Source organism: Theropithecus gelada, chromosome 9, assembly GCF_003255815.1.
Source record: "Theropithecus gelada isolate Dixy chromosome 9, Tgel_1.0, whole genome shotgun sequence".
Classification (NCBI taxonomy): Eukaryota; Metazoa; Chordata; class Mammalia; order Primates; family Cercopithecidae; genus Theropithecus; species Theropithecus gelada.
The window spans coordinates 111,456,666-111,483,534 of record NC_037677.1 but is presented as its reverse complement, the minus strand read 5'-3'; the positions used below and the strand labels follow the sequence as shown (position 1 = coordinate 111,483,534).

The 26,869-nt window shown below is 37.5% G+C and overlaps 1 protein-coding gene across 2 annotated transcripts in view; it reads right to left on the bottom strand.

The window, feature by feature from the left end:
• Window positions 1-1,370: 1,370 nt before the first annotated feature.
• FAM160B1 (family with sequence similarity 160 member B1) overlaps window positions 1,371-26,869 on the bottom strand; it is a 46,321-nt gene continuing 20,822 nt past the window's right edge. Inside the window, exons 6-18 of one of the 2 annotated variants that reach the window (XM_025397727.1) lie at window positions 23,373-23,666; window positions 22,658-22,854; window positions 21,127-21,241; window positions 20,544-20,620; window positions 20,265-20,457; window positions 19,903-20,072; window positions 19,127-19,270; window positions 17,519-17,609; window positions 10,752-10,895; window positions 5,239-5,379; window positions 4,763-4,866; window positions 2,408-2,438; window positions 1,379-1,554 (exon numbers count right to left, since the gene is read on the bottom strand). In XM_025397727.1, the coding sequence (XP_025253512.1) occupies window positions 1,453-1,554; window positions 2,408-2,438; window positions 4,763-4,866; window positions 5,239-5,379; window positions 10,752-10,895; window positions 17,519-17,609; window positions 19,127-19,270; window positions 19,903-20,072; window positions 20,265-20,457; window positions 20,544-20,620; window positions 21,127-21,241; window positions 22,658-22,854; window positions 23,373-23,666 (1,803 nt within the window). In that variant the 3' untranslated portion in view covers window positions 1,379-1,452. Of the gene's footprint in view, window positions 4,663-4,762; window positions 4,867-5,238; window positions 5,380-10,751; window positions 10,896-17,518; window positions 17,610-19,126; window positions 19,271-19,902; window positions 20,073-20,264; window positions 20,458-20,543; window positions 20,621-21,126; window positions 21,242-22,657; window positions 22,855-23,372; window positions 23,667-26,869 lie in introns of both variants that reach the window. The other variant, XM_025397728.1, reaches the window with a different exon arrangement.

The window sequence follows — 26,869 nt, the reverse complement described above, 5'->3', positions numbered from 1 at the left end:
CAGCAAACGACCATGGCACACATTTACCTATATAACAAACCTGCACATCCTGCATATGTATCCCAGAACATAAATTAAAAAAAAAAAAACAACAAAACACAAAAAGACCGACCTTCTGCAAGGTAGTCCAGAGGTAACAACTTTATTGCCATAAGAACAACTAAAACATACTCCATTTCTTCTGCATCATTCAGTGTTAAACAAACTCAGATGCAGTGTTTCTGCCTGCTCTTTTATATATATATATATTTTTTTTTTTTGGAAAAGAAGTATAGATTTTACTTGAGAGTTAGTCCAGCAAAACTTCAACTTTTACAGTTTTATGTTAATTTCTTAAATTCCCTTGGGATTACTCGTTTTCCAGCTAAAACACTGCTAAATTCTTAACAGTTTGAAGCAGGTTTTGGACTGGGGATCCAATTATGCATTCCCAAAATGCAGTTTTCTTTTGAAGTAGCTCAGGGCAAGGAGGGTGATTTCAACTTTTCAGTGTCTAAACCTTGCCTCTTCCATCCTTTCAACCTATCATCTTACTTCCGTCTAAAGCGATTTTGAAAAGAATCTTCGGGTAGTTGGGATTAATCATTGGATTCTTCTCTTTCTGGCTGTGCTGTGTATTACATGTTTCTTTGTTTCCAATTCAGAAACTCTGGCAAATGCTCAAGTGAACAGAGTAAGTCTAGAGTTTAAGTGTCAGCTAAAAAGAAAAGTTTTTATATGTGTTAGAAAAATACTAAGAAATAATGCTTAGAATAAATTGTTTCTCTGGGCCGTGCATGGTGGCTCACACCTGTAATCCCAGCACTTTGGGAGGCTGAGGCAGGTGGATCACCTGAGGTCAGAGGTTCAAGACCAGCCTGATCAACATGGTGAAACCCTGTCTCTACTAAAAATACAAAAATTAGCTGGACATGGTGGCAGGCATCTGTAATCCCAGCTACTCAGGAGGCTGGGGCAGGAGAGTCACTTGAACCCAGGGGGCGGAGGTTGCAGTGGGCTGAGATCATGCCATTGCATTCCAGCCTGGGGAACAGAGCGAGGCTCTCAAAAAAAAAAAAAAAAAAAAAAAATTGTTTTTCTCAGACGTGCATAACATTCCTCCCTTTTGTGCAGTGATTATTAAGAAGGGAGGTAGAGGAAATATATGAGGTTTACTATGAGGTTTACCTGGGGGAATTTTTCAAGCTACACATCTCTCCTCCACAAATAGATATATTGCTTTTTGTTCTCTCCCTAGAATACTATAGAGACCCACTGATTGTGGTGTGCCATATCCCTTTGTGTGTTGGGGGTGCAAAAAGTTAAGACTTGCTTGAGATTTATCATTGGATAAAACGTTCCCAAGTAGAATTTTACAAAAACATAAGACATTTTGTTTAAATTACATTATTTATTTTTTAGATCATCCCTCTTAGTCCTGCATGCATTGTTAGCACAAAAAGTTGAACTTGATCACAACTTCCTTTGAACAGAGAGTAGGTACACAATGACCATCTGAAGAGTTTCTCCACGGATGGACCAAGAATTCCAGACGTTGGTAACACTGTCAGTAACCTACACAACGTTCGATACAAAAAATTTACCAAATATCCTGTTTAATGTAAACAAGGCAGGAGGCAAAACAGAGTATTACAGTAACACTATTTTACAGGGCCCAGAAATGTGATTATCTACCATGTTTTAACACATAAAGTGTCACAATGACATGCACATTTGATTTACTATGCAACCCAAAATATAATTACCATATAATGTGGTTTTAGCACTTCACTGTAACTTTTTCTGTCAATACTGATGGACTTCATAATTAAATGGTAATTGTATATTAATGCAATCATTTATGGAAACATTACCATGAATTTATGAAGTAATTCCATAATTTGTGCCCTGTAAAATTAAGTGTAACAATGTTTACACTAGCAACAGTGTAAGCGAGCTAAGAATTTTGGTCCTTATATATACACATATATACATATGTACACACACAATAATGTACAATTAAACCAAAAAGCTATGAATCCACTCACAGCTTCCATATTGCACAAACAGATACATTATGAGAAAGTTACATAGTTATAAGGTGAGTACTATATGGCAATAGGCTAAGACAAATCTGAGTTAAATTAAGTAAAGAATGTGGCTCATAACTAAAAACAAACCCAAAGACTATACTGTTAGAAAGTTTTTAAAAATGTGCGTACTTATTGATATAAATGTGAAGCAAGGCTGAAATTCACTTTGGAACTTGCTATGGCAATCAATTGTTATGACCGTGCTTTCCACTCAACATAGTGCATTTTAGTCACTGTTTTTGCGAGTACTGAGTAACAAATATTCAGCTGTCAACAGACAGTTTAAGAAAGACTAGCGATGCAGTACAACGTTTCAACTAACAAATTGAACTCACTGTGAGAGCTTGTACTGGCTCTAGCTCTGAACTAAATGTAAAAGAAAAAAAGAAGGGAAGAAAAACAGAAACTTAGACGAGAAACAAATGAAATCTTAAGCCTTAGCTGATTACAAATTAAAGTCATTACAATAACTTAGGAAAATTATATTTTCAGAAGCAGCATACACATACACACATACAAGAGTTAAAGCTTTTCTGAGCTTGGTTTCATGGAGTAATTATAAGGTCCCATAGTGAAATCAAGGATAAAACAGTATTTGGTTTCAGAGGTAATATCATTGCTACTACACCTATTGAGCACTATGAAAACATTAAGAAATATCTAATATCTCTTAATGCCTTAGTTTAAATACTTGTACATCGAAGTAGACTGTTACTACATCTAGAAATGGAAATGTCGAAGTGTTCCCTGTATGAAGTGATTTAAAAAATACAGCAAACTGAATAATGCCTTCACATCATTCAAAATGATTTAAAGACAATCATGCACAAAATAACTATCTCCCACTTTTGTTTTTTCTTTGTTTTACTTAATAAATTTCTTAGAATAAGCTAATAAAGATTTGCATGAAATTGGAGGTTTAGTCTTTTTGTTGTTTTAACAGTGGTAAGCATTCTAGAGCTGATGCTATTCATAATCTTTTGATATTGTTCTTAATAAATAGCAAAAACAAACTATGAAATAAACCAGAAAAGCTAATACAACAAAATGAGCAGACAGGTGTAAAACAAGCCTCTACACACACGCCACACAATGCATATATACAAACATGCTACATAAAATAACTTCCTAGAGGGGGTAGTTAGAGTTCCCTTCAAGCTGGAGCCTTTGATAGCCTGTTCCCCCAAATATCAGTAAATGAAAAGATAAAGAGGAAAGTGCTGCTGCTTAACATGTCAGATAAAAACAAACAATAGATTAAAAACAGTATTTGAGTGATCAGTGTCACTTAAAGGAAAAATAGAAAGCGGACTAGCAAACACGATTTTGTCCATCGAGTACAAGCATGCTGTGCCCAGCGCAGCTTTGCTGAACTACAGGTTCCTACATGTATACCCATTCACATACATACCCAATTTCCCCAAATCCTTTCACATGTAAACAGGACGTTTAAAAGTCTGTTTTCTTTAATCTCTTTAGAATCATTTAAAACAAAAGACCAAACAAACTAGAAAAAAATGTAAACATCGAGGAGCCACTGGCATTTTGATTGCTGCCAAGGGTTATCAGTCAGTTCCTCACCTAGACACCACCATGCGTTTCAGTAAGAAAATCAAATTATAAAGCAATTTTATAAAGCAATTTTCTGAGAGGGAGAGAGGGGGGGAAAAGGTTCTCGACCCAGTACATCTTACTTAGTTTAAAAAAAAAATACAGTTTTAGCAAACACTACCAATGGTGAGCATAAATTCAACATTGTTGCGAAAATGACACAGTTTAAATCAACTGGGACCCATACATGAAGAAAATCACTAACATGGCTATGTGCACAAGAGTAAAAGAACATTTCTTTAAAAATAGAGATATATTGATCAAGAATTTATCATATTAAATTGTTATTCTTAAAAAAGCTGAAGAAAGTTAATGGTGCTCTACACATTTTTATCTCCTATAATTAATTCATTCAATGGTTTCTGAATTGTATTTTTTCTCATTTACAGTTTTTTTCATATTTTGTTTGATAAGAATTCTGACCTTAAAAAGTTATAAAATTAGTGATTTTTTTGCTACTTATTAATCCAAAATAATATAAGCATTTGAGTCCCAGAGAATGTCAAAATGCCTTGCTACCTAAAAGGATATTAATATAACAGAAATATCATCAAAGTCATGACATCGGAAATATTGCAGCTTTTCAAACACAGTCATTAGAAATGCTTATTTCCTGAAGTTCCTTTGATTGTATCCTGGATTCGACAATGTGCAATTTTATAATAGAACCATTATGATAAAGCCAATGAAAACAACATTATACAACATTTTACCAAGAATGTTCACTCAATAGGTTCTTAATGGTTCTGTCCAGTTTACAGCAATACTTCGTTTAAAAAGGCTTTTTATCCTCTTGTGGCTGGGTGGAGCTGAGTCTTTTTTGATGAAATGTACACAGTAGTTCTGTTCCCCTAGTTACTTGAAAGATGTTATTTATGGTGTGGAGGAAGCGTGATATTTCACAAATGCAATTGCCGCCAGCTCCTTACAGAACTCTTCTAACACAATCACACCCTCTAGCAGTGTGATGTGGTCAATACTGGTAAGGGAAAAACAGACAATAAATCAATTCAATGTATCAGCAAATCATTAAGTTCACTGAACTTTTTGGATTAAAAAAACGTAAAACATGAACTTACAGAGGGCCTTCAGGTTCCAAACCAAGTAATCGCTTTCTGACTAACAGAAGCTTGGGAGTAAAATCTTGAATACGCTGGATTCGAAGCATAAGGTCTCCAACAACCTGCATCACAGAGGCAAGGCACTTCAGTTCCCGAAATCAGCTACATAGACAACCTCAGGATTTTAGAAAAAATCTTCATTCCCATCATTTAATAAATAATGTAAACTTTCACTATGCATATAATCATCTTTAACCAAGGACTCATACCTAATTCTTTAAAATAAAAGTTACATATTATTAAAAATAATTTTAAAAATTATTTTATAATCATATATAATTATAATTATATATAATGTGTATATATGTATAACAATTACTTTGAAGCAGTAGATATATTTTTCATTATGTGACACTAACTGCATACAATGATGTTAACATATTAATTGCACAGACTTATCAATCCTAGGGAATATAACAGAACTAGTAACTCACCCTGACAATTACAGAGAAGAGAGATCTACAGCCAGGAGCGAGGTTCACATAAGGATCCAAAAGGTACTCGTGGATGTGTGGATGAGGGAAGAGAGAAAGTCTAGATAACACCGAGGTTACTTGTAAGTTTACATCATACGGCTATGGAGAGGTAAAAAACAGAAAGACATTTAATAATAATGTATACCTGTGCACTTAATTTACTATTTCAATTTGTCCTTTTAAGAAAGGAGAATCTGGTCAGGTGCGGTGGCTCACACCTGTAATCCCAGTATTTTGGGAAGCTGAGGTGGGCGGATCACCTGAGGTTGGGAGTTCGATACCAGCCTGACCAATGTGGAGAAACCCCGTCTCCATTAAAAATACAAAAGTAGCTGGGCGTGGTGACACATGCCTGTAATCCCAGCTACTTGGGAGGCTAAGGCAGGAGAATTGCTTGAACCCAGGAGGTGGAGGTTGCGGTGAGCCGAGATCACGCCATTGTACTCCAGCCTGGGCAACAAGAACAAAACTTTGTCTCAAAAAAAAAAAAAAAAAAAAAAAAAGAAGGGAAAATCCACCATCTTCCTTCTTGCTCTGCATGCTTTTCTGCAATGAAAATATCTACAACTAAACTAGCTCTCACATCTCAAATTACATATATCACAGTCCTAAAACTTTTTTAAAAAGATTTAAAAAGCATATAAACATATAAAGGCAAATAAGTGACATAGTCAGAATGTTCATTATATGCAGGTTGATTCAATTAATGAAATTGTTCAAGGGGGTCATGACAAAGCACCAGTGTATCATATACAATATTAATTACAGAGGACCCATTGAGCATAAGACCAAAAACCAAGAAGGGAAGATATTACACATTTTTAAATACAGTAATTTCAGAAGTGATATTCCTCACCTCAGATTATTCAACTACAGGCAATTTCCAAAAACACACAGACAGTAAAATGAAGTCAAATCACAGAACCTTGTCACCAGAATGAAAGTACTTGGGGATAGAACTGATGACGACCCTATGCCTCAAAGTGAATGAGAAGGTTCAAAACGGTGATTACAGAGAGGGATCATCTCATTTCTTGCATGAGTATTAACTTTCCCCAAACAACTGTGTATCTGTGTACATTCCTCACACTTGTTTTGTACGAAATATTGCGATTTGACTTGAATTCTAGTTGTCTGTTTATTCTTCACGGAAAGGGGCTTTGCAGAGTTATGTCAATATCAAAGTAAAAGGCACATTACACAAAGAGTTGCTACTACTTGCTCAGAACTTTCAACAGAAACTTCTCACCCCTTCCAGTTTGCTTCTTCTAAGCAGCCAAAGGAAATAAATTGGTTGCAACAAAACTAACCACAGTGAGGAGGCTGCAGAGAACCCAGGTGGCAAGAGTGAGACAGATGCTGCAGCACAGTGGAGGGAACAGGGAGTCAGGACCAAGTGCAGCATCAGCCAGCACAGCGGAATGTTTTACTCTCAGCCACTGAACAACCTGCAAAGCCTTGATCACAGTGAATAGCAATAAGGAAGTCAATCTCTGGCATTCAGTGGAGAATGCTCGCGCACGTGCCTGTTCTACTACAGACTTCGGCATTTTACTATCTTTTGAAAATCACCACAGCTACAGACGCTACGATGTACATGTTTTGTCACATAAACAAACACGCTCAAGTCCTATGCTGTAAGGCCCATTTTAATCTTTCTAACTTACTACTAGATTCATGAACGTGGATTTTTTTAAAGAACAAAAACTGCTCCAAGTCATTTTTTTTTTTTTTCCAAAACCTAGTGATAAGCAAGGTAATTGAAAGGAAATATGCATTCCCAGTACAGGATAGTTTAAGAGCAAATTCTCCTACTTGGTAATGCTTGGGGGCTTTTGGGTATTTTTTATTAAGGTATCATAATTGTACCTATTTTGGGGGTCCATGTGATATTTTGATACATTTCACAATGTGTAATATGTAATGACCAAATTAGGGTAAGGGGGACATCCACCACCTCCAGCATTTATCTTTTCTTTGTGTTGGGAACACCATAGTTCTCTTCTAGCTCCTTTGAAATATACAATAAGTTTTTGTTAACTAATTTCCTAGAACTTATTCTTTCAAACTGTATTTTTGTACTCATTAACCAACTTCTCTCCATTCCTCCTCCCTTGATAATATTTGCAACAGAATAGCCTTCTCTGAGACTCAACTCATAATAAACAATGAATTCACATTAAATTGTATTTTAGGTATGAAGGAATCATTTACAAAAAATAATTTAAAAGAATGTATTTAGTAGAAAACATTTAAAATATGACTTAAGTCCAGAATTGTACATGACTCTTCACTGCAGGTAGCTAAGATTTTTAGGTCACTAAATTTTGCCATCTGCAGATGCTTAAATAAAGAAATCAATACAATTTGGCTTTAAACAAATAGATTACTATTTAGACTTTGTATTTTTTCTGTGTGGTGTTACTTTGGTTTGTAGTTTATTTTAACATAAATCTAGGTCATAAGTTGCTTAAGAAATGTAAGGCTGACACAGATTTCTTAATGTAGTAAAAATGAAAATAAATTTCAACAAGATAAATTTGTTTCACTGTACTCTGAAATGGTCTCTACTTCCCATTGGTAATAACTTTAAAACAAGCTGGCCTTTTTGGAGGTTGTTGGTAGTTAAGTGTTTATATCTATTATTTGAGGTCCCTTTATTTTATACTTTATACAGCATTTACCTGAAAGGAAAGCAAGCCAGATTTCTCTGACATGCCAAATAGACTTGGCCCATGTTTTTGGACTGAACTCAAATTCTGAGATAATAAACTTTGAGTTAAAAAAGTAATATCAACTTCACTTTAACAATCAGAAAATGTGAGAAGTAGCTAAGTTACTTGATCAAATTCAAACTCATCACGCTCAGGGCAGGGACAAGATTTGGCCTCCTTACAATGTTCCCAGTGTCCTTTACATTCTGCTATGGACTTTAGTATTTTAATATCTTTTTAAAATCACAACCATTACAAACAATAGTAAATGTTTGTATTATGATTTTTTTAAAATTAGCATTGTGATAACACAATAGTGTTATGAATACTTGATACCATAACTTCTCAATTATGCATGAAGACTTTAGCCACTTTCCAAATTATTCATTAAATTTTTAATCTCAGTCAGGTTACTTAGACCCTATTAGGAATATATACTAAGAAAATGCCCTGCGAAGAGGAAAACAAAAGAAAAAGAAAAAAGAAGAAAGAAGGCAGCCAGGCGTGGTGGTTCATGCCTGTAATCCCAGGACTTTGGGAGGCCGAGGAGGGTGGATCACCTGAGCTCAGGAGTTTGAGACCAGCCTGACCAATATGGTGAAACCACGCCTCTATTAAAAATACAAAAATTAGCCAGGCATGGTGGCGTGCACCTGTGATCCCAGCTACTTGGGAGCTGAGACAGAAGAATCGCTTGAGCCCGGGAGGAAGAGGTGGCAATGAGCCAAGATCACACCACTGCACTCCAGCCTGGGTGACAGAGCGAGACTCGGTCACAGAAAAAAAAAAAAAAAGGAAGAAGAAAAAAAAAAAAAAAGAAAAAAAAAAAAAAAAACTACAAGCAAGCATCACTCTCAGCAAAAATGTTTAGGAAAGAAAGAAAATGAAACTAGGCCAAAAATGCTTAACTTCCTAGGACTCGTGTTTCGTCTCTGAGATCAGACTATACCATGTTCTTACCAAAAAGGCTTTGAAAAATCAAGGGTTTTTTTGTTTTTTATTTCGTTTTAGAGACGGGGTCTCACCATGTTGCCTAGCCTAGTGTGCAGTGGCTATCCTTAGGCACAATCATAGCGCCCTACAGCCTTGAACTCCCGGGGTCAAGCAATCCTCCTGCCTCAGGCTCCTGAGCAGCTGGGACTAAGGTGCACCGGCCTCAAGAGTTTTAAAGATAAAAGGTTTTAGGCAGGGCTCCATAGCTTACTAGCTGTAAGTCACATAGCTGAAACCAAGGATTCCTCATCTATAAAATAATACTAGAAATCTGTCTTGCCTATGATACAGGGTTACAGGAAGAATGATTGAAACAGTCTATGAATCAGCTCTATGCTATGAAGTGCTATCTGGTGAAATCTAAAAGTATTTTAAGCATTTCAGATATTCTGCTTTCAATGTATCCTTTTGTGTCAGCACTCTACAAACTAGAGAAAAAGTGCTCAAGTTTGAAGATTCAGGGTGGATCTTCCAATTCAGAAACTACTTTTTATGATTTAGATTCTTTTTTAATACTTTCGGTCAAAATTTCTAAACATTACTGTCTTGACACTCATTGTTATTAACTCTTGCTTGTTAGCTTAATCAAATTTAAACTACACCTAGCAAACTGGCTCAAAAACAAAAACAAAAAACAAAAAAAGAAAACAATAAACTGATGAATCCTGGCTACCCAGGAGGTTTACCCAGCCATGATGTGAGGCCATAATACCTATTAATAGCCAGATTTGTATACCTTGGTTGTCAGGTTTAAAACAACCAACCGAAGCAACACTAGAAATACAGCACATGCTATTGAGAGATTAAAAAAAAAAAGGACCTGGTCTCTTATAGAGATTACTGTCAGAAACAATGCTGACTAAACTCTAACATAGTGAAATATTTCTTAGATTACAATTTCTTTATTTGACTTTCTGGTTGTTGAAGACAGCCTACTTAGTAAATTTCTTTTATAACTCCCTATGCTCACATAAACATTTAACTAAAATGCTAAAAAAGAACAAGTACTTTAATATACAATTGAAAATTAATTCCAAATTGGTCCACTCAGTTTCTACATTGAGGAAAGTACTATGCTAGTTGTGTTCTTTCAGGTTTATATTCTAATGGGTCAAGTATTTCAAAGCTCTCTCATCACTATGCTTATGAGCCAATGAGAGATGGAAGGAGGGATTCCATAATCCCAAATTTATTTCTCTTAACAGATGAGATGTATATAGCAACCTATCAGCTGATGGTGATTTTTATCCACCTTTAAAGGAGTACACTAACCTTTTTTATTTCACCTCTTTGTTATGAAAATGAGTATCGTTTATAAGCTTTGTCTAAAGAGTCAGGTTCATCTAACACTATTCTGTAATTTTATTGAGACCAGAGTGTTCAAGATTCAATCTGAACTGACATTTAGGGTCTTCTAAATTGAGAATCTGTATTTGTGCTAAATGTACTAACTAAAAGGCAAAGCAAGTCATAAAAGGAAAGCACTTCTAATCATCTCCAAAATGTGTTAAGGATATTAAGACAATGGCCTATCATGAGATAGATAATGCTGTAGCAGCTGTCAGGCCAAATAAATGTTTTTAACATACAGAATGCATCAGAAATCTGCCAGTTGTTGGCAATCAATCTTCATGAAAAAGTCACCCAGTGGAAAAAGTAAGAAAACAATAAAAGCACTTTACTGAAGATCTACCAAGACTTGAGATGATTTTGTGGTGAATGGCAACAAAATAACATGAAAATTAGTAATTTAAAATGTATTACCTGATCAAGAATTCTTCCCATTCTGTCAAACAGCACTTTCAAAAAATGACCTTCAAAGAAAGCTGCTTCTAAATTGCACTTTTCCAATGCTTTTGGAGACCCAGGCCACTCCCATCTTAAGCAGATAGCACAGTAGTCCCGGAACTACGGGGAAAAAAGCATGTGAATCATTAAAGAACAAAAACAAATTAAGATGAAATAGAAATGATTTCCTCAAATAGGCATATAAAAAACCATTTGAATGCAGAATGTCTGCTATGCTTGAGGTACCAAGGGAGAGGAAGAAGAGATGACACAGATCTTTCTGTGACTAGGGGCACAGGTAAGATTATATTAACTGCTGGTACCAATGTAAGTTGATGAAAAAGAGACATATTTTAACTTTACTAAAATACCCAACAGCTCTTTCCTTTAAAGGAAGTTAACGCTTTAGTTACTTTCATCACCGATTTAGAGGACATTTAGAAAGAAAAGTCAGACCTAGCCAAGGTTTCAAATGTATTCTAAAATGGTATATACCACAGATGAACTGATGCACATTATCTGAGAAGACAAGCCTGCCGTTCCTAGAATGGACGCACACTAGGCATGATGTTATGATAGGATCAAACAGTGCTACTCAGAAATGGTCCACGGACCAGTGCTGGTCCCCAAAGTGTTCATTACCGTCCACCATGAGATGAGGACAAAAAGCAAGAGCAAGCACTTAAAAGCATTCCTAACAATTTGACTATGAAGAGTTTTATGTCTGTTGAATCTAAGTACAAAATAATCAGGGTTTGTATTTCGGGTCTTTTTTTTCTTTTCATTTTCTATAATAGGAATTATTATTATTTTTTTTTGATACAGAGTTTCGCTCTTGTTGCCCAGGCTGGAGTGCAATGGCACTATCTTGGCTCGCCGCAACCTCCGCCTCCCAGATTCAAGAGATTCTCCTACCTCGGCCTCCCGAGTAGTTGGGATTATAGGCAAAGTGCTGGGATTATAGGCATGAGCCACTGTGCCTGGCCAGGAATTCATTTTTATTGTATTTTACAAAAGTGTTGGTCTGTGACAGATTAGAAATTTAAAAAAAACCCACAAAAACAAAAACCCAGTCTTTCACTACAGATAGTTATCAGTGAAGCAGTGTGAATATTTACAAACACAAGAATATTTCATATAATAAAAATGAATTTTAAAAGTCTCCCCAATATGTAATTTACTTGAATTGAAACAAAAGAAATTTAAAGCACTGTTTTCTTCCATATGCCTTCCCTCTTCAGATTCTCCTTATTTAATAAAGCAAAATTACTTTGACCTCTCTAGTTTAGAAATTACCTGAAATTAAAACAGAACATGGCAGCCGGGCGCGGTGGCTCACACCTGTAATCCCAGCACTTCGGGAGGCTGAGGCGGGTGGATCACGAGGTCAGGAGATCGAGACCATCCTGGCTAACACGGTGAAACCCCCTCTCTACTACAAAATACAAAATTAACCAGGTGTGGTGGCAAGTGCCTGTAGTCCCAGCTACTCGGGAGGCTGAGGCAGCAGAATGGCGTGAACCTGGGAGGTGGAGCTTGTAGTGAACCGAGATCGCGCCACTGCACTCCAGACTGGGAGAGAGAGCAAAACGACGTCTCAAAACAACAACAACAACAACAACAACAACAACAACAACGACGGAACATGGCCAGGCGCGGTGGCATGCGCCACCATGTCCAGCTATTTTTTGTATTTTTAGTAGAGACGGGGTTTCACCATGTTGGCCAGGCTGGTCTCGAACTCCTCACCTCAAGTGATCTGCCCACCTCGGCTTCCCAGAGTGCTGGAATTACAGGCGTTAGCCACTGCGCCCGACCCAAATCTCAATTTTTAAGAAATAATTTTTACATTAATACTTCTTATATTCTGACTTGGAAAGTAATATTTTAATTTCTTCTATCCTTTTTGTTTTTCTAATATTTCTGAAACAATCATAACTGCATTTTAATCACAAAATGGAAAATGAGAGAAACTTTACAGAAAGAATAAAAGCAGTTTAAAAACCTAATTGGTAGTGCCGAAAAGATATGTTTTTATTGTCTTTGATTGTTATTTGAATGTTACTTGCTACTCCATTAATTTATTCATCATGCAGACAAATTCATGTATTTATGTGGACTTTAAAGTATTATGAATTAACTATGTGCATATGCAGATTAGTTATATATAATAGCATACTTCAATCCAAATAATTTAAATGAAAATTAAATGTATATTTTTCAGATTTGAGAAATTTCAAATTTTAGACTGTAAATTTTAAAATTCTTTTTCAAATTTTGAAATATTTTATTCTGGTTATTTATTCAACAAATACTAAATAGTTACTGATATTGTAAAATGTATAAAGTTCTAAGGTACATATTTTGTGGGATTTAATGGTAAATCAGGCATGAATCCTACCCTCAAGAGACTGATTATTACAACCCCAAGACAAGAAAGAAAACACAAAGGACCACACAAGATGAGAGATAATGCCATGAGCATGAAGACGAGTAGTTACCTTTACTGTTGGGAAGAGAGAGGAGAAAGAGGGTAAAAAGAATAAATCATGAGCTGGCATTTAATCTGGATGTTGAAGACAGTGGAGAAATATAGATATCAGATGGTGGGTGAGAAATAAGAAGAGAACCTTGCAGACAAACAGAATAGCATCAATTAATGCACGTAAATGTTATATTTGGATAGCGAGTGAAAGTCATAGTAAGAAATATAGAAAAGCAGGCTGGAAAATGATCCAAAAGGATCCTGAATTGTAAGATTTGATGTCTAAGTATTTATACTTTATGAGTTAATAAAGAAGAAGGGGTTCTCAGATGCACACTTGAATGAGATTAATCTGTTAATGGCTTCTAAGCAGAAGGAACAAGCTGGGGAAACAAGTGATGAGGCTACTGTAATCCTGGCAGAGGTAATAAAGATGTAAACTAGGATTCTGAAAGCAAAAAGCAAAAATGGAGAAGGGGGCAGACAGGAGAGATATAGTAGGGGCAAAACTGATATAACTTGGCAATAGACTAGAGGCTAAAGAGAATAGAAGACCAATGAATCCCACCCAGGCAACTCTGAAATAAAACCTTGGATGACCAGGAGGATGGATGTGCCACTGACCATAGCAGGAAACAAAGGAGCAATGCAGTTTTAGAGGAATCAATTGTAAGTTCTACTTTGGAAAGATAAAGTCTGAGGTCTTAGAAGAACATCTGAGTGGCTGAGGTTAGAGCTTTGGGGACACCTCAGACAGAGAATTCACGACAGGATGAATGCTAAACCAAAAGAATATCAAAGGAATGAAGATAGAAAACAGGGCCACTGATAGATAGTTTTGTTTTTTTGGCCATATCATAATATGGGGGACAGAGTAAAAATGACACCTGAGACCTAAAAGCAGCAGCAGCAAAGAATGATGCTGCAGAAACCTTAAAAAAGGAGAAAGTTTGAAATGGTGGGGGCTGGGATGGGGGGTGGGAGGTGGTTTAAACAACTTCAGCGAAGTTACAGGATAGACGCTCAGTACATGAAAACCAGCAGTATTTCTACATTAGGAAAGATCAGAAAATGAAGTTCACAGAATAATTTCACTTACAATAAAGAAATACTTAGGAATAGATTTAATGAAGGAAGTGTAAGACTGTACACTGAAAACTGCTTTTTTTTTTTTTTGCAGAAATGGACAAAGTAATCCTAAAATTAATATGGAATTACAAGGGACTCCAAATAGCCAAAATAATTTTGAGAAAGAAGTAAGTTAAAGGATTCATACTTCTCAATTTCAAAACTTACTACAAAACTGCAGTAATCAAGACAGGGTGGTGCTGGGATAAGGACAGGTACATAGGTCAGTGGAATAGAATTGAGTCTTCAAATAAACTTTACACTTAGAGTCAATAAATGGAAAATAGCCTTTCACCTAGTGCTGCAGAGACAACTGGATGTCTACATGCAAAAAAAATGAATCTGAATCCCACTTCACACTATATACAATAATTAACTCAAAATAGATTAAAGACTTAAATGGATAAACTAAAACCATGAAACTCTTAGAAAGAGATTTAGGTGAAAATCTATGTAATCTTGGTTAGGCAATGATTTCTTAGGTATGGCACAAAAAGCACAAAGAAAAAATAGTTAAGTTGCACTTCATCAAAATTAAAAACTTTTGGCCAGGTGCAGTGGCTCACACCTGTAATCCCATCACTTTGAGAGGCCAAGGTGGGCAGATCACTTGAGGCCAGGAGTTCGAGACCAGCCTAGACAACAGGGTGAAACTCCATCTCTACTAAAAATACAAAAATTAGTTTGGTGTGGTGGTGCAAGCCTGTAATCCCAGCTACTCAGGAGGCTGGGGCAGGAGGATCGCTTGAACCCAGGAGGTGGAGGTTGCAGTGAGCCGAGATCGTGCCACTGCATTCCCGCCTGGATGACAGAGTGAGACTCTGTCTCAAAACAACAACAACAAAAAACAAAAAAACAAAATTACGTGTCGAACACGTAATTTTTTGATAGGACACTATCAAAAAAGTGAAAAGGCAACTGCCAAATGGGAGAAAATATTTGTAAATAATATATCTGATAAGGATCTACTATGCAGAATATGTAAGGGACTCTTACAACTCAACAATAAAAAGACAAATAGCCCAATTAAAATACAGGCAAAGGATTTTTTTACTTTTTATTTTTTGGGGACAGGGTCTTGCTCTGTTACCCAGGCTGGAGTGCAGTGGCACCATCATAGCTCACTGTAGCCTTAAATTCCTGAGCTCAAGCTGTCCTCCTGCCTCCGCTTCCCAAGTAGCTGGGACTACAGGTGCATGCCACCACACATGGATAATTTTTTAAAAAAATTTTTGTAAAAATGGGATTGTCCAGGCTGGTCTCAAATTTCTGGCTTCACGTGATCCTTCCACCTTGGCCTCTCAAAGTGCTGGGATTACAGGTGTGAGTCGCTACACTTGGCCAGGATTTAAATATTCTTCAAAGAAGAGTACAAGTGTCTGCTAAGCACATGAAAAGTTACTCAACTTCATTAGTCATAAGGCAATGTAAATCAAAACCACAAGGACACACCACTTCACACCTCCTAGGGTAGCTATAATTTAAAAAGAAAAAGTATTGGCAAGGAAATGGTGAAATTGGAACCCTCATGCACTGCTGGCGTGATGTAAAATGGTGCCACCACTGTGGAAAACATTTGGGCAGTTCTTCAAAAAAGTTAAATATAGAATTACCATGTGACCTATCAATTTTACTACTAAGCATATGCCCAAGAAAGTGGAAAACCTGTATTCAACAAAAAAGGAATATTCACAGCATTAGTATTCATAATAATCAACAATTAGAAACAACCCAAATGTCCATTAACTGACAGATAAACAAAATATCCATACAATAAAATATTATTCAGCCATAAAAAGAAAGGAAGTACTGATGCATGCTTCAATTTGAATGAAACTTGAAAACATTACATTATGCTGAGTAAAAAATGCCAGATGCAAAAGGCCACATATAGTATGATTCCATTTTTTTGAAATGTCCAGAATAGGCAAAGCCATAGAAACAGAAAGCAGATGAGTGGTTGCCAGGGCTGGGGGTTGGCGGGGAGGAGGGGTCAGTAAGAAGTGACTGCTTTATTTGTACAGGGTTTCTTTTGGGGTGATAGAAATCTTCTGGCATTAGTGATGATGGTTGCATAACATTGTGAATATACTAAAAAACATTAAATTGTACACTTTAAAATAGTTAAAATGTTGAATTTTATCTCAATACAAGTTTTCTTTCCAGGAGGAACTTTTTAATACAATTTTTAAAATCTTACAATGTAAAATGCTATAAAGAGGAAAGAAGAATGAGAAAAGGCTCCTTAATTTAGCACCTAAGCGCAAACCTTCAAGTAAGTAGTTTGAGTGAAGTAGAAAGGTGAAACGCAAGGGCTGAAGGAGTCAGAGCTGGGCAGCAGAGGGACTATACTTGTGAATCACTGTCTGCATCAGAATGAAGGAGAAAAGGATCATGTCTTGTGGATGAGGATCAAGGGTGCGTGGTGGGTAGAATTACTAAGATATCATGTTTTGGATCAGCAGGAGAAATGGATCCAAGTGAGATATAATTTAAAGTGGGAAAAAATTAAAGAGCATAAAGAAATCTTGAGATGGAGACATACAATCGGTGAAGTGCAAACTAAGGTCACCTGCACAAAGCAAAAGTAGCGACAGCAGAGACCAGGTCTCTTTTTTTTTTTTTTTTTTTTTTTTTTTTTGGGATGGAGTCTTGCTCTGTTGCCCAGGCATGATCTCGGCTCATTGCAACCTCCACCTGCAGGGTTCAGGTGATGCTCCTGCCTTAGCCTCCTGAGTAGCTGGGAGTACAGGCACCTGCCACCACGCCCGGCTAATTTTTGTATTTTACTAGAGATGGGGTTTCACTATACTGGCCAGTCTGGTCTCGAACTCCTGATCTCAGGTGATCCACCCACCTTGACCCCCCAAAGTGCTGGGATCACAGGCGTAAGCCACCGTGCCTGGCCCAGAGACATTTTTGAGAGTGAAGAGGAAGCATGAAAATAATTCATTGATCTATAACTGGGACCATCTAGGACAAGCCAGATGCCAGGTCTCATTTTGAATAATAATGAAGTTATTTCCTTGGAGCAGTGGTGGTGGGCAGTGTGACAAGTGGTGTGTGTGTGTGTGTGTGTGTGTGTGTCTATTCTTAGATTTCATTTCCAACATTTAGTGACTTCACCTACCTGCCTATGAGCGTCTCGGAGGTAGGTGTCATATCCTGTGCCCTCGACATGGTAGGAGGATTTTGCGTCATCCGGTACCAGACAGAGAAAACTTAAATGAAAAAGGCCACAATTATGCAAAATGCCCAATTGCATGAAAAAAAAAGGGAAAAAAAGTAAAAGTGAGAAAGGCCATAATCAATAATACTCTCACAATTCAATAATAACTATAAGTACTAAAGTATCCAGTGATATTGTAAGTTCAGTTAAGTATTAATACAAATAGAAACCTGAAAAATGAAATTATATGTTGTTAATTCCTTGTGTTGAATGACTTTTACAATTCATTGATTATTCTCATTATTTTAAAGGTTTTAAAAATTACTAATTCCACTTAAAATAGAAATAAGCCTAAGAAAGACATTTTTTTTTCCTCTTCAGATTGCTGTATAATGACAGATTGCCATAATATTTGTTAATCTCAGGGAACTGGTTTAAAGTAACTGAACCTGAGATTTTTATGTACCCTAATTTTGCAACTTGAGTCACATGCAGTTTTTCTCTAAAATCACCTGCCAGAACTAGGTATATCAGTGACAACATTGCAAGGGAAGCAAAAAAGAGGAAAAAAACTGCCACAGAAAAGGGCACTCTAAAAAAAACACAAAACCACGAACTAACAAAAAGGAATAGCCCAACACTTAGCACACATGGTTAATAAGTACATCTTATCAAACCAGCAGTTCTCAATGTTGTTACAATTGGGAATTACTTAAAATTAAACCATTTATATTTTTAAAAAATGGGATGGCCCAGCATGGTGGTTCACACCTGTAATCCCAGCGCTTTGGGAGGTCAAGGTGGGTGGATCACTTGAGGTCAGGAGTTCGAGACCAGCCTGGCCAACATGGTGAAACCCCGTCCCTACAAAAAATAGAAAAATTAGCCAAGTGTGGTGGCATGCGACTGTAATCCCAGCTACTCAGAGCCTGAGGCAGGAGAATCACTTGAACCCGGGAGGCAGAGGTTGCAGTGAGCAGGGATCATGCCACTGCACTCCAGCCTGGGCAACATAGTGAGACTCTGTCTCAAAAAAAAAAAAAAAAAAGGGTACTTTGAGGGTTCATTTAACCATGGTTAATATTAAGTAGAGCTTTTCTCTTAGTATCAAGCATTGCCCACAGGCTGGCACATAAGCAAGACCAAAAAAACTGACATAATCTTTATTTATTTATTTATTATGTTTTTCCTTTTTTTTTTTCATAAGAGATTTCTGTAACCATCTAAGAACAGAGCTCTTACATGTTATACAGTTTGGGAGGCCGAGGTGGGCAGATCACTTGAGGTCAGGGGTTTGAGACCAGCCCGACCAACATGGTGAGACCCCGTCTCTACTAAAAATACAAAAATTAGCTGGATGACGTGGTGGGAGCCTGTAATCCCAGCTAGTTGGGAAGCTGAGGCAGGAGAATCACTTAAACCCAGGAGGCGGAGGTTGCAGTGAGCAGAGATCGCACCACTGCACTCCAGCGTGGACAACAGAACAAGACTCCATCTCAAAAAATAGTAACAATAAAAAACAAAAAACAAGTAAGAGAGATGGAAGTCAAATTTTATATAGCAACTCACCTATTTACAATTTTATGAACTTCAGTTTTTCCATCATTTTTGGGGTGGTCTGGAGTAGCAGGAGGCGAAGAACTAAGCCACTCTTGGTTTGGCAAAGTGTTTTCTGGTGAAATGTCAGTAAATAATGGATCTTCTTCCAGATCTCTAAGTTAAATTTAATGACATATGAAAAACACTATTTTATTATGACATTTTCTAAACCAAAAGATTCTCTGCTATGTTCTAAGAAAATGTTACATAATTTTGCTAATATAAAGGATTAAGGAATAATGTATATTTTCTAGGCAAATTAACATTCTATACTATTTTGTTATTAGAGCTAACGAATACACAATATTATTTATAATGTAGAAGGATGGTGGTATCAATGCATCTAATTTTACTTTTAAGAACTTTAAAACTGTAAGAGGTATTTCTTTTGAGGATAAGGGAGATAGATAAGAGGAGAAAGTTCTCCCTCTAAGGCCGAGACGGGCGGATCACGAGGTCAGGAGATCGAGACCATCCTGGCTAACACAGTGAAACCCCGTCTCTACTAAAAATACAAAAACTTAGCCGGGCGAGGTGGCGGGCGCCAGTAGTCCCAGCTACTCGGGAGGCTGAGGCAGGAGAATGGCGTAAACCCGGGAGGCGGAGCTTGCAGTGAGCTGAGATCCGGCCACTGCACTCCAGCCTGGGTGACAGAGCGAGACTCCGTCTCAAAAAAAAAAAAAAAAAAAAAGAAAGTTCTCCCTCTATATGAAATGCTGAACTCACGGAGTTGGATGGAAACTTACACTGCTCCTGCTATCAGTCCATTTTCTACCACATCTTTATCTTCTGGGCACAAAGGTTTACATTCTGTATAATTTCTTTCTTCAAGATTTCTCAAGACCAAGTTGTAAAGAATGTGCTCATTGGGTTTTTGTAAGAGATGCTCAAACATTCGCAATGTCATTATGCTTATCTGAAACCAAAATTGATAAAAGCTAACTGAAAAATATCTTTAAATAAGTTATTCTTCTTGCCATCTTGTGAGTCATGCTTTCAATTTCTAAAGCCAATAAAAGAGGCTGTATTGAAAATATCTCAAGTATAATACATTAAAACCAGTATTCCAAAGAATCTAAGTCCAATTCTAAATCATTACATAGCTTACCTCATCAGATATGTGATCACAATGTTCAATTAACCTATGCCTTAATGGATGTCTGCTGATTTCTGCCACAGTTTCTGGTTCCCTCTGTTCTCCAAGGATAAAAAACACCATTTCTTGAAGTAAAACATCAGAGGTCACTTGCCGAACGATGCGATGAAGCAGAGCAGTGGATGTCAGAATACCCATCTCAGAACTGAGCACAACGAACAGGGAATTAATAACATGACACAGGGATGCGGTTTTTTTTTTTTTTTCCCCAAAAGAAAACAGGCTACTCACGTTTGCATTAATTGAGGTTCCATAACACCAATGAAAAATCTTTCATGAACAGCTTTGGCAAGAGCAACAGCAGCAGTCTAGAATATAGTAGGAACATCATTTTTTTTAATATAAAAGAAAGAATAATTTGTAACATCAATAAATCAGTTTGCACTCCCCAACTGACTTAATGTGGAAAGACAAAACTTGCCTAATGACTCTCTTGTTGGTGGCATATAAATCTAGTTTAGATGTTGGCTACTGGGTCATTTACACTTTTTTCTAAATTTCCAAGAATAAGAGGAATAGGACAAAAAATTATTCCAATGTCCATATAGTATTAACATCTCACCAAAGAGCAGGACTGAAGGGAAGTCAGTGTTACTTTGTAAAGCACTGCACCGTAATACTTAAGGAAATATAAAAGGGCAGAACTGTAATACACACATACAAACACATACACACCTTTTTGTTTACTTATTTTACTAACCATGGTATTCTAAGACAATTAAAATGTATTTGGGGATATAAATTAGGGATTCCAATTTCACTTAGTAGATATTTATATCTTAAAACCATCAAAAAACAACACAAAATTTCAAACCTTTTGGGCTTCTTTAATGAGCTGATCACAATAATCAAACCAGGAAAGAAATGAAATTAAGGCTCGTTTTCCTGGAAATGCTGAAGCATCTTCTTTATGACTATATGAATCCAAGCTGTAAGACAAGGAAGAATTGCTAAGTCCAAAGTTATCCAAAAGCATGGACCCTATTCAGAATGTACGGAAAAATGAAAGCACATGAACACACTCAGATAGTATGGTACATTCACACAGGCAATGCTGGAGGACTGTCAGAGGAAGGTTCCATAAAAGAAACCAAAGAGAAAACCTTTTAAATAAGAGCTGTAAATAATTTTCACATATTAAGCAGGAGAAGAGAGATTAAAGCAGAATGGGGCTGCAGGAGGCTAGATGTGGTGGCTCACGCCTGTAATCCCAGCACTTTAGGAGGCCGACGTGCGTGGCTCACTTGAGGTCAGGAGTTCGAGACCAGCCTGGCCAATATGATGAAACTCTCTCTCTCTACTTAGAAAAAAAAATAAAAAAAATAAAAAAAAAAATTAGCCAGGCATGGTGGCTCATGCCTGTAATCCCAGCTACTTGGGAGGCTGAGGCACAAGAATTGCTTGAACCTGAGAGGTGGAGGTTGCAGTAAGCCGAGATCGCTTCACTGCACTCCAGCCTGGGTGATGTAGTAAGACTCTGTCTCAAAAAAAAAGAGAAAAGAATGGAGCTGCAGGAGAAAAAACACTGGGATAGGTCCTCACACTCCTGCCCTAAATGTTACCAAGTAACATCAATGAAAAGATGGAGGTTCCCAGCTGCTGGGATGGAAGAAAAGCATGGTAAAGGGGGATCTACAAACAAAAATAGCGAGTGGACTACTTCTCTTCCTGCCCTAAAATGCAATACAGTCGTAATGTTAACAAGTGGGTCTGCCCTATAGATGTTGACAGAAAATAGAGTGGAAAAAACAAAGACAGGTTAAAAATACAGAGAAATACAATAAAAGGTGATTATGTCAAAATATTAGGATGCTTATAGGTGGTGGGATTATGGGCAACTTGTTTATGCTGCTTTATACTTTTTAGTAACTTACAAACATTCTGCAATAATCATATTTCCCTATGAGAATCAAGTTGGGGAGTCTAAAAGGTAGGAAGAAGAGGTGAAACAATGAGGTAGAAGAGATTCTGTACAAACAGGCCAGGAGACAGATTAGACTGCTTTAGAGGCTGTGGAAATTATTTTAAAAGGAGATTCCTTCTTTTAGGGCCTTTTTTGATAAAAATAATGAGCTAAAATTATTGTTTTTAATGTAAGCCCTTAAAAATTGACCACTATAATGGACAAAATAAAAATATCTTAACTATATAACAGCTGGATTGTTCCCACACTTATTACCACTGACTGATACATTTAATACAAGCTTTGAGAAAATATTCCCATTTAATGATCACTAGTAGTGTTCAATTTTTCAAAGATTTCTATCATTGCAAAATAGAAATGGATTTTAAAGTGTAGGTGTAAGAAGTCACCTTTATGGGAAAATACAAGTAACGGTGCCTACCCCCAGTTAATTGCTTCCACGGTTTCAATATCTAACGGATCCACTGACTGAGGTAGGGCCTTGTACAGGGAGGCAAGTCTGTCTGTCAGTAGTTCACACAAGCAAGTGCTCTGTGTAAGGCACTTTGCAGCCGCAGGCTCTGGCAAACTTACTAACAGCATCAAGCCTTCGCATGCCTTCACAGCTATTCGGCCATCCTAAAGGAAAAAAAAAAAACCAAACCCCTTCAATTCTTGAATTGTATATACATCAGGTTGTTTGAAAAAATTCAACATAAAAGGATTTAATGTTTTACAGTAAAAGAAAAATAGGCTATTTTGTGTATTTTAAATGCACATTATTGGCCAAGGGGCACCTCACACCTGTCATCCCAGCACTTTGGGAGGCTGAGGCGGGTGGATCAGCTGAGGTCAGGAGTTTGAGACCAGCCTGGCCAACATGGTGAAACCCCATCTCTACTAAAACTACAAAAATTAGCCAGCATGGTGGTGCGTACCTGTAATCCCAGCTACTGGGGAGGCTGAGGCAGGAGAATCGCTTGAACCCAGAGGCAGAGGTTGCAGTGAGCGAAGATCGCACCACTGTACTCCAGCCTGGACAACAGAGCAAGACTCCGTCTCAAAAATAAAATAAAATAAAAATAAAAATAAATAAATAAATAAATGCACATTATTGAAATAATATTAGGAGGAAAAAAGTAAGGACCATAACTCACAGGACTTCTAGTAAGATTTAACAAAGAATTCACTAAATTGTAATCCTGGTTTGGACGAACAACTGAGGCCTCTGGCAGTGAGGTGACACTGAGGTTATCCAAGCTTGTGGACAGGTGATCCAGCTGATGAGGAGGCTCATCTTCCAATTCTGTTTGCTCCATTCCAGTAGCACCAGATAATTCCTCTGGATGATGGGACTGTCCTGTATCTGTTGACAAGGAATCCTGACCTTTTAATGTATCTTCCGAAATTACACTTGGTACTCCTTTGGAAGCCAATGATTTCATCTTATTCTGAAAAGGAATATATGTTTTATAAAAGTCACATCAAGAACTTTTAAAGCCAAAAATAATATTTTAATGGATTTTTCTGTAACATTCCACATGCCTAACCAGAGTAGCAATAAATGTTATGTATGTCACTGAAAATATTCTGACTTTTAACAAACTGTGTTTTAGAATGATTTTACCATTGCATAGGAGTTTATCACACTCCTCATACTAATTACAAAATGTTTTACACTGACCATAAGCAACGAACACTATTAGTGATAATTTGACTACCGCTTAGAACAACTAACATTAGTGAGGAAAAATTTTCAGGAGGTTAATTGCAGTTAACTTTTTTCTCATCACTGGACTACTGTAACTACATAGCCTCCATGTTAATTCTTATAAGATCACGGGGTCGGGCGGGGGGTTTGCAGGGAGGGAAGTACAAACTAACAAATAAAAATATTTTAAAGTTAAAAAGTTACCAGCATTAGACTGAACGTTTCCGTAAAAGCCCCCACATTCTCTCAAATATATAAGAATCTTTTCTCAGTTTTTCCTTAAACCTCTACTCTATAAGAACACAAGAAGCTGGGCACAGTGACCCATGCCTGTCATACCAGCACTTTGGGAGGCCGAGGCAGGAGGATCACTTGAGCCCAGGAATTCGAGACTAGATGGGGCAACATAGTGAGACTGTGTCTCTACTAAAAAAAATACAATAAAATAAGCTGGGTGTGGTGGCTTGCGCTTATGGTCCCAGACCTTGGGAGGCTGAGTGAGGCAGGAAGATTGCTTGAGCCTGGGAGGTTGAAGCTGTGGTGAGCTGTGATCATGCCACTGCACTCCAGCCTGGGCACAGAGCAAGACCCTGTCTCAAAAAATTAAAAAAAAAAGCGAAACCAAGAAACTACTCAGGGGACATTTTTACCAGTGTCTTTAAGATAGAAATAACATTTGCTTGAAATGCTGGTGCTCCCTTCCCCAATCCACATACCCAAACACAAAGAGAATCTTAACTGAAGCAAATTAGCAAATGATTAGCTTCAAGGCAAAAGTATCTTGCTTTCCATTTGAAAAGAAGAGCAGAAATCAAATTACACACATAGGTTAAAATTCGCCATAAACTAACTTCTTCACAGGGCCTATCATCATAGAAACATATTAAAGGCTGAATGAATTCAGGGTTCTACTTCCAAAGTTATATTATACTAATTATAAATCACTTTTATTGCTGTTAAAAGTATAGGTTAGACCAATCTTCTTGAGAAATTGAGTTCACAGAACATATATTAAAAGAAAACAACTCTATGGAACTCAATGAATACTCTAAACAATTTGCCAATTTCCAACAAAATCAATGGCATATGGGCTGGGTGCGGTGGCTCACATCCCAGCACTTTGGGGGGCTGAGGCAGGTGGATCACTTGAGGTCAGGAGTTCGACACCAGCCTGGCCAAAAATACAAAAATTAGCTGGGCATGGTAGCGTGTGCCTGCAATCCCAGCTACCAGGGAGGCTGAGGCAGGAGAATCACTTGAATCTGGGAGGCGGAGGTTGCAGTGAGCCGAGACCATGCCACTGTACTCCAGCCTGGGTGACAGAGCAAGACTCCACCTCAAAAAACAAAACAAAACAAAACAAAACAAAAAAACCCAATGGCATATCATACTTTTTAAGAAAGTAAAACATTTCATTCCATTTAAAATACTAGTAATATTGCTGGGAGAGGTGTCTCAAATAAGAACAGCAAGAGGAAAGATGTTAGTTTAGCACTCCGTCCTTCAATCAATGTTTCTCAAAGTGAGACTCAAGACTGTTGGTATCCTGATCTTCTGTGGGGCTTGATAAAAATGCAGATTCCTGGGTCCCATCCAGACCTGATGAATGAGAATATCTGGAGGTAGAGCCAAGGAATGTGCATTTTAGAAAAATTCCCTAGGTGATGAGGAACTGTGGATTTAACACTTTGGTTCCTACTAAAACTGTTCCCCTTCTGTTTTAGGGATCTCATCAGTACCCACAACATAGCCACACACATGGCTTCTAAATCTCTTAAACTTCCCTCCCAAATCAAAGATGTTCAATACCTGCTAATTATCTCCATTAGGAAATCACGATGACTCAAAGCATCTGGAACCAAAATTATCATCTTCCCCTCAAAATCAGCTCCTTGGGGGCCCCTGTTTTTCCACTAGCAGCAGACTTACTGGTTCAGGAATTCCAGCATTCAAATCATCCTTTCCCAGCTTCTGCATCTGAGCAGTTACAAGGCCATATAGAGCCTACCTCTATTCTGAACACACCCATTTCATTCCAACCTATTGCTTCCAACTTGGTTATAGTCCTTGTTACTTCTTGCCTGGGTAACTCCATAAGGTTCCAAATCAGTTTCCCTGCTTTTATCTCTCCTTCCAAAGAATCTGCCGTATAAAAGGCTGCTGCCAATTTAACTTAAGGCACAGATACCATCACATAATAACATCCCTGCTCAAAAATAGTTAATGGCTCCCCAGTATCTACAAGTAAGAATAAACTCTTCATCCTGTCACTCAAAGCCTTTGACAATACTTAGTCTATCTGTTCAGGTGCTTCTTGCCACACATCCTAATTATACTGTTTCCTGAACACACCACAAACTTTTATATCTTCATTCCTTATGTTCACCCACTCTAAACACCTGCCAAGGCTCATTTCTTTTCATTTATTTATTTTTTAATAGAGATGAGGTCTTGTTATGTTGCTCAGGCTGATCTGGAACTCCTGGGCTCAAGCAATCTGCTTGCCTCAGCCTCCCAAAGTGCTGGGATTACCGGTGTGAGACACCGCACCCAGCCTCATTTCAAAGATGGCCTCTTCCAGGAAGACTTTCCTGATGACCTAGAGCTGATGAATCTCTCCATTCTATAAGCACTTAGGGAATTTACTTTGTACCTTTCCTTTGATTCTCCCTTACTCTACTTTAGATTACAGTATCTGAACATTCACATCTACCATCTTCAGCAGACTGTAAACCCCTTTAGGACAAAGACTGTTTCTTTTCTTTTTTTGAGACAGAGTCTCGCTCTGTCGCCCAGGCTGGAGTGCAGTGGCGTGATCTTGGCTTACTGCTACCTCTGCCTCCCGGGTTCAAGCAATTCTCCTGTCTCAGCCTCCCAACTAGCTGGGACTACAGGCACGTGCCACCAAGCCTGACTAATTTTTTGTACTTTTAGTAGAGAAGG